Source organism: Propithecus coquereli, unplaced genomic scaffold, assembly GCF_000956105.1.
Source record: "Propithecus coquereli isolate 6110/MARCELLA unplaced genomic scaffold, Pcoq_1.0 Scaffold299, whole genome shotgun sequence".
Classification (NCBI taxonomy): domain Eukaryota; kingdom Metazoa; phylum Chordata; class Mammalia; order Primates; family Indriidae; genus Propithecus; species Propithecus coquereli.
This window is the reverse complement of record NW_012148607.1, coordinates 4,216,692-4,224,794: the sequence shown is the minus strand read 5'-3', so window position 1 is coordinate 4,224,794 and position 8,103 is coordinate 4,216,692. Positions and strand designations below refer to the sequence as shown.

The 8,103-nt window shown below is 41.1% G+C and overlaps 1 protein-coding gene across 1 annotated transcript in view; it reads left to right on the top strand.

Moving 5' to 3' along the window:
* The window catches only part of CFAP57 (cilia and flagella associated protein 57), an 85,636-nt gene that overhangs the window by 52,526 nt on the left and 25,007 nt on the right, over positions 1-8,103 (top strand). The window contains exons 11-12 of the mRNA XM_012649027.1: positions 3,051-3,212; positions 7,035-7,190. Coding sequence (XP_012504481.1) covers positions 3,051-3,212; positions 7,035-7,190 — 318 coding nt within the window. The remainder of the gene's footprint in view (positions 1-3,050; positions 3,213-7,034; positions 7,191-8,103) is intronic.

Here is an 8,103-nt window from a genome sequence, read left to right as displayed (position 1 = left end):
TAAAATGGAACATTCTGTAGTGAATCTTGGCCTTGGTTCCAAAGTGAAGTACTACAATATATTCCCCATCTTCCCTTAAAATCTACTACGTTTTATGGATATTTATTTTTCTGATTATAAAAGTAATGCATGTTTATTTTAGAGATAAAAATCATCATAATAGCATCATTATTCTGATGCATTTCCTTCTACTCTTTTATATGTAGTATGTGTGTTTTAAATAAAATTAAGACCATACTGTACTGTGCAAGTTGGTGAATAAAATAAAAATACTGTATGGCCATTCTTTTGTGGCCTGCTTTTTTTAACTTAATACTATTGTAAACATTTTTTCATGTAATTAAATATTCCTCAAAAGCATGATTTTGGTAGCTACATAAATATCCTATCATAGGATAGACTGTAACTTATTAACTCTTCTCTTAAAATTAGGCATTTAAATGGTCTTATGAATTACAGTGAATATTCTAGTTTACAAATTTATATGTGCATCACTGATTATTTCCTGAGACTAAATTCCCTAAACAGAGACAGAATTCCTGAATGAAAGAGTATTACCATTTTTAAGGTTCTTGACACATATTGCTGATTGTGAGAAGACATTTTTCATAGTTATCTCTTTTGTTTATTTCAACTTTTTATTTTGAAATGATTATAGATAAGGAAATTTTAAAGATAGCACGGAAGTCCTATGTACTCTTTACCCAATTTCCCCAATAATTAGATCCTATGTAACTATAATAAACTATCAAACCAGAAAATTGACATTGGTACACTTTGTATAGTTCTGTGTCATTTTTTCACATGCATAGTTTGTGCAACCACCACTGCAATCATGATACAGAACTGTCCCATCACCACAAAGACCTCCTTCATGTTACCCTTGTATAGTCACACCCTCCATCATCCCTAATCCCTGGCAACCACTAATTTGTTCTCCATTTCTGTAATTTTTTCATTTTGAGAATTTTATATAAATGGAATTATATAATATGTCACCTTCCTAAGGTAGCTTTTTAAAAACTGATACATAATATTTGTATATATTTACATGGTACATGTGATATTTTGTTACATGCATAGAATGTGCAATGACCCAGTCAGGGTATTTAGGGTGGCCATCACCTTGACTATTTATCATTTCTATGTGCTGGGAGTATTTCAAGTCCTCTCTTCTAGCTGTTTTGAAATATGCAGTACATCGTTGTTAACTGTAGTCACCCTACTTGCTATCAAACATTAGAACTTATTCCTTCTATCTAACTGTATGTTTGTACCCATTAACCAACCTCTCTTCATCACCTCCCCGCCGCCTACACACCCTTCCTAGCCTCTGGTATCTATCATTCTGCTCTCTACTTCCATGAGATCAAATTTTTTAGCCCTCACATATGAGTAAGAACACACAATATTTGTCTTTTTGAGCCTAGCTTATTTCATTTAACATAATGACTTCCTCCATGTTGCTGCAAATGATATGATTTCATTCTTTTTTATGGCCAAATAGTATTTCATTGTGTGCGTGTGTGTGTGTGTGTGTATGTGTGTATATACACACTACATTTTCTTTATCCGTTCATCCACTGATGAACACTTAGTTTGATTCCATATCTTGGCTATTGTGAATAGTGCCGCAGTAAACACAGGGTGCACATATCCCTTTCATACACTGATTTCCTTTCCTTTGGATATACACCCAGTAGTGGCATGGCTGGATCATATGGTAGTTCTATTTTTAGTTTTTTGAGAGATCTCCATACTGTTTTTCACAGTGGCTTTGCTAGTTTACATTCCCACCAACAATGTATAACAGTTACACCTTTTCTCTGCATCCTCACCAGCATCTGTTATTTTTTGTCTTTTTAGTAATAGCCATTATAATTAGGGTAAGATGATATCTCATTGTGGTTTTGATTTGCATTTCCTTGACAATTAGTGACATTGAGCATTTTCTCATATACTATGGGCCATTTGTATGTACTTTTTGAGAAATGTCTATTCATGTCTTTTGCCCACTTTTTAATAGGGTTATTTATTTTTTTACTGTTAAATTATTTGAGTTCCTTGTATATTCTGCATATTATCCTTTGTCAGATGAATAGTTTGCAAATGTGTTCTCCCATTCAACAGGTTGTCTCTTTACTCTGTTGGTTGTTTCCTTTGCTATGCAGAAGATTTTTAGTTTAATATAGTTCTGAAAGTGGCTTTTTGCTCAGCTTAATACCCTTCAGATTCCTTCAAGTTGTTTTGTGTATCAATAGTATATTCCTTTTTATTGCTGAGTAGGTTCCATGGTAAACAAACCACAGTTTGCTTAGCCATCTACCTATTGTAGCATTTTTTTGTCCAGTTTTTGGCTATTACAAATAATGCTATTATGAACAATCATGTACAGGCTTTTGTGTGGACATAAGTTTTCATTTCTCTAGGATAAATACACAGGAATATGATTGCTGAATCATATGACAAGTCTATGTTCAGCTTTTTCAAAAAACTGCCAAGCTATTGTCTGTAGTGGCTGTATCATTTTACATTTCCGCCAAGAAAGTATGAGGACCCAGTTTCTGAGCATCATTGCCAGCACTTGGTATTGTCACTGTTTTTAATTTTAGCTGTTGTAATAGGCATATAGTGATATCTCATCTTGGTCCTTATTTGCATTCCCCCAATGGCTTATATCGCTGAACATTTTTTCGTGTGCTTACTTGCCATCTATCTATCCTCTTTGGTGAAATGTCTCCATGTCTTTTGCCCACTTTCTAATCGGATTGTTTGGGGGTTTTACTGTTGAATTTTGAGAGTTCACTATACATTCTAGATAATAGCTGACTCTTCGGATTCCAAATCCACAGGGAATGTAGACATAGCCCTGCTTCTTTTATCCACGAACAGAAGCCTGTGAGGGCTCCCATCTCGTTCTCACGCGGGATCGAGTCTGTCTCCCTATGGGGCTGCGCCAGGACTGCAGGGAGGGAGGGATTGCATAGTAGCGGCTCAGCCCGTCATCCGTGGCCTCAGAAAGCTTCCTGTCCTTGATCTTTTTGTCTCAGATGTTGCTCACCTTTGATGACCAGTTCCTGCTGACAGCTGCTGAGGATGGCTGCCTCTTCACCTGGAGGGTGTTTGACAAGGACGGTCGGGGAATCAAGCGAGAGAGGGAGGTGGGCTTTGCTGAAGAGGTGCTTGTGACTAAAACAGACATGGAGGAGAAGGTAAGAATTAGGTCTAATGAAGAGGGCCTTGCACGTTCCTCACCAGACTGCATCCAGACTCCTTGGTCCAGCCCCGGGCCCTCTACGTCCTGACTGCACCCTGTGCCCAGTGCAGACTCCCTGACTCTCTGTACATCCTTGTCCACACCACCCAGCCATCCTCCCCACTGCCACTGATCCTGTTTGCACCTGCACCCTGCCTGTCTTCCACCACATGACCATCTCGACTTACGCTGTGCTCTGCTTTCATCCTGTCTTCTGGCTTCCCTCTTCCTGCTTTTTAAGGGCAGGAACCATAACATACGATTCTCTTGTATGACCACCAGTTTCTAGCACACACTAGGCACATGGAAGACAATCAATAAATTTTTACAAACTTGAACTGACAAATTAAATACCCCAGTTTTATCTGGGAAACTCAGTAATTGCTAGTACATGGTGCCTTCTTTAAAAAAAAAATTGCATTTAGAAAACATTCCTGAAAGCCCTTACCCATACCTCTGAATAATAAAACAAGAAAAGTAATGATAACCAACATAAGTACAATATTTTCTCATTTAAATCTCACAACATCTTTATGAAGAAGATACTATTATTCCCCCCATGTTTCAAGAAACAGAGATTCGGAGAGGTTGAGTGACGTGTCCAAAGTCACTGAGCTAATAAGTAGTAGGACCAGAGCTCTAGTCCAGATTTAATCTAGAGCTCTCTCTCTCAATCACTATACCAAAGGGACTTCCCTCCTGGTAATGAGACGTGTTCTGCAGAGATGGAGTGCACAGCTCTGTGCTACGCTCCCGAAGGGCGAAGCTGAATGGATGGTAAGCACATGAGGCTCACAGAGGATCGCAAAGCTGTGCACTCCTTGTGTCCATCCAGAATCTGAGTGCATGTACTGAATATCTACCATTTTCTAGGCACTGCGGATGCACATGTGGCAAGACAGGCCTGGGCCCTGTGGTCAGGAAGCTCACAGTCAAGTGGGGGACAGAGACAAGTAAAACCATCAGAGCAGCAATGCAAAGCTGCCGCAAAGCAGGATGACAATCCCCTGGCATTTGCTGGAGATCTTTTCTAGAGCTCCCTAGAACTTTCTGCAGGAAAGGCAAAGGGGGAGGAGAGGATAAGGGAGAGCCCACGAGAATGGGGGTCTGACCTACTTCAGGCAGGCAAACATATCTCCTCCTCTTCCTTCTCTCTGTGTTGTCCTCTATTCTTCCCAGAGGGTAGGGGAAGAGGCCAAATACGAGACATCAGGCTGAACCGAAGGCCTGGAGATGTCTGAGCTGACTTCTGACCCCAGCCCCCAGAGGGGCCTGACAGTGTGCTGCTGCCCACCCGGAAATGACCAGCATGTGCATCGCTCACTGCTGCACATTCCCTTCTCTCTCACTGTCCCTGTGACCACGCTCTAATTATTTCCTGTAAACCCCTCTGACGCTTCCTTCCCAGCCCCATCCCTGGCTTTCCCTCCACTGTCCCTTAAAAGTCATGTTCCCCAGAATTCCCAGGTCTCTTTACATAAAATGGTATTCTGTGTAACTACCTCTCAACCCATAAATTACCCACTGACTTGGTCATTCATTTATTCATTCTCCATCTAGTATTTACAGAGGGTTCTGCTAAGTACCGGACACTCTACTAAGGTATGGGATTACAGAGATAAAAGACATAGAGTGTCCTTTAGCTTATAGCCTGGGAGGAGGACTGGGTAAAATACAAAAGGGAATTAAGCATACAGTGGGTGCTATGAAAGAACGAGGCTGTGGGAACACAGAGGAAGGACCCTGACCCAGGCCAGCTGGTGCCAGAAGACATAAGCCTTGCTCAGAGCCTTCCAGAACAAATGGGAAAGGGCCTTCCACACTGCAGAATGAGTGTGTGCAGAGGGATGACAGTGGTGCCTGGGGGAGATGCTCCCAGTTGGGTGTGGCTGGAGAACAGAGGCTGTGCCAGAGAGACAGGCCGAAGGTGAAGCTAGAGAGAGAAACAGATCACCAGGGGCCATTTACACCATGTTTTAGACTTTGGAAATTGTTCATAAGGACCCACTGATAGATTTAAGTTAGGGACTGACTTGATAAGATTCACACCCTGGAGAGATTATTCTGCAGCAACATGGAGAACGGATTGAGGAAGGACAGTGAGCAGGGACCTCAAACATAGCCTGTCAGAAGCTGGGCTGTCCCCACCAATGAATGTCCCACCAGCCCAGGTGGCCCCCTGGGGTCATTGGTAAATATTCACTTGGTGCTGACGATGTTGCTGGTCCTGTGCTAGCCTCTGGGGACAGAGCAGGGAAACCAGACAGGCCAAGCCCCACCTCCAGGCCATTCTACCTGGGTCGAAGTCTTCATCCACTCGTCTCCACCCCACACCCAGTCAGGTGCCATTTTCTCTGAACTGTCTCTCTCCAACATTTCATTCCTCTCTGCTCCTCTCCTCCCCTCCCCAACCTCAGTCCAAACTCTTGCCATCTCTCACCTGGACCATGCTGTCACCACCCCGCCAACTAATCATCCTGCCTTCGATCCTTCTCTAATTTAGTTTGTGTTACACACTGCCATCTGGGAGGTCCTTATAACATCAAAGTCAGCTTGATCAGATTAAATGAGGACCTTGGGAAGCCCTCTAGGATAAAATCCAAACTTCCTGCCCTGCAGGGTACTTGATGGTCTGACCCAGTCTCAGCCTCCTCTTCCTATGCACCCCCGCACCCAATCACATGCAGTGCTCTGACCGGGCATCCTCGCTCTTACCTCCCTGACTTTGCACGTTTGTGTTCATCTCGCATCTCAGTACTTCCTAGGCAGCAGATCCAGACTAGTCTGCTGGCCAGGGATACAGAAATGAGCGTAACGTGTTCTTCATGTCAGGTCATTCATGGGCGGTAGGAAAGACAGAGCTGAGAAGATGTGATAGGGATGCAAGGGGTATCCTCATAGCCGAGCAAGAAGAAAACACCTGTGTTCTTACCCACTCTGTCATCAACGTTAACTTTTTTAGGAAATAAAAGGTGTGGATATTATAGTATTTTAGCATCAGTGTGTACAATGGAGGAAGAAGACACTGGACATAGGAACCAGCAAGACGTAAGAGTTAGGACCTAAATTAAAGGAATGACAGTGAGGCACAGACACAAAAGACATTAAAGGGACAAACTGACAGTACCAAGAATGCCCAGCTTTAGGCATTCATCACGATTTGTAATTATATGTTTATTTGGCTGCCATGGGGGCAGGAATCATGATGGAACAATTATCTTTCAGGTGACTACCCTGTGTTAGGCAAAGTTCTGGGTACTTGGGCTGCATCAGCAAGCAAACTCAACAAAGATCCCAGCCTACTTGGAACAAGTTCTAATGGGGGAAGAAGAAAAAAGACAATAAACAAATAATAAGTAAATTATATATTAGTGCCAAGATCTAAGGAAATAACGAAACATTTATTATTAATAAAGAGCAAAGGGGGACCATGAGTGCTGGGAGTGGGAAGTGGCGTAGCAGGATTAAATCGTGTGGTCCGAGTAGGCCTCATTGAGCAGGAGACGTGGAAGCCGGTTTGAAGGAGATGAGAGAGTTATTAGCACAATGCCTGGCATGCAGTGGGGCTCACCAAACACATTTTGTGAAGAGGGAGAAGCTTGTGTGTCTCCTAGTTTTTAGCCTGTGTGTCTTGTGGGGAAAAGATGACAAGTTCTAGTTGAGACGTGTTGATTTTAAAGCTAGGCAGAGCTGCAGGTCTCAGATCAAGGCCACGGGTTTAAATATTCCAACTCACCCACACTGTCAATGTCCTTGATTCTGTGTCCTTCTCCCAAAGGCTCAGATTATGTTGGAGCTGAAGACGCGGGTGGAAGAATTAAAAATGGAGAATGAGTATCAACTTCGACTGAAGGACCTGAACTATTCTGAGAAGATTAAGGAACTAACAGACAAGTTCATCCAGGAAATGGAGTCCTTGAAAACGAAAAACCAGGTCTGTTCGAGAGACTGACCAACAACCACAAATAACAAGAAATTCCCACTTTGTTCAAGATGGGACTGGCATTTGTTGCCCAAGCTATACTTGAACAATAAGATATTCGACAATGTTCAATTTTCAAGTATAGTTGATAACGTCATAAAAGCCTAAAACAAAGTGCTAAGTGAAAAAAAGAGTATATACCTCTCTGTGGTGAATGGTATTAATTGGTAAACTAAATACACATAGAAAATAGATAACAGTATAATTATCTTTGTATAATTTAAATTTTGTTCTTTATACTTTTTTATAATTTCTAAATTCTCTACAATGAGAATGTGTGATTGGGATAAACTTATTTAAAAACAAAATGAAAAGATAAAAATAATAAAGTATAGAAGGGGAAGAGCTAGCAGAATATTGATTCCTGAATTGTCAGAAAGTTAAATAAAATTAGTCTAAATGATCTTTATGTAGTTAGATTTGGTCTAAGATTCTCCCAGAATCTTTTCTATGTTCTATACAAATCTGGCCCCTTATTTAAAACTCCCAATTTTTTGCTTACAGGATATTTGTTTCGTTTATGTTATCTCCATGGGTCAGAAAGTTTGGCTGAAATAACCCTGGGCTATTAATTTTATTAATTCATTCATTTATAATTTCATTCTTTTAGTCAGTAAGCAGTTATTTGGTTTCCTATATAAGCCAAGCACAAAGTTAGATCCTGGGGATGGCATCTCCCCAGCCTGTAGCAGCTTCCTCCTCAGTTAAAGAAATAAAAAAAAAGTAGTTTAAATATCATACAAAATTTAACTTTCCATCATGAGTGGTTTTTTCTTTCTTTCTTTTTTTTTTTTTTTTTTGCCTTTCTTGACCATGCAACTTTATGCCAGGGCTATTTTAAATTCAAAGTCCAAAAATATGATGC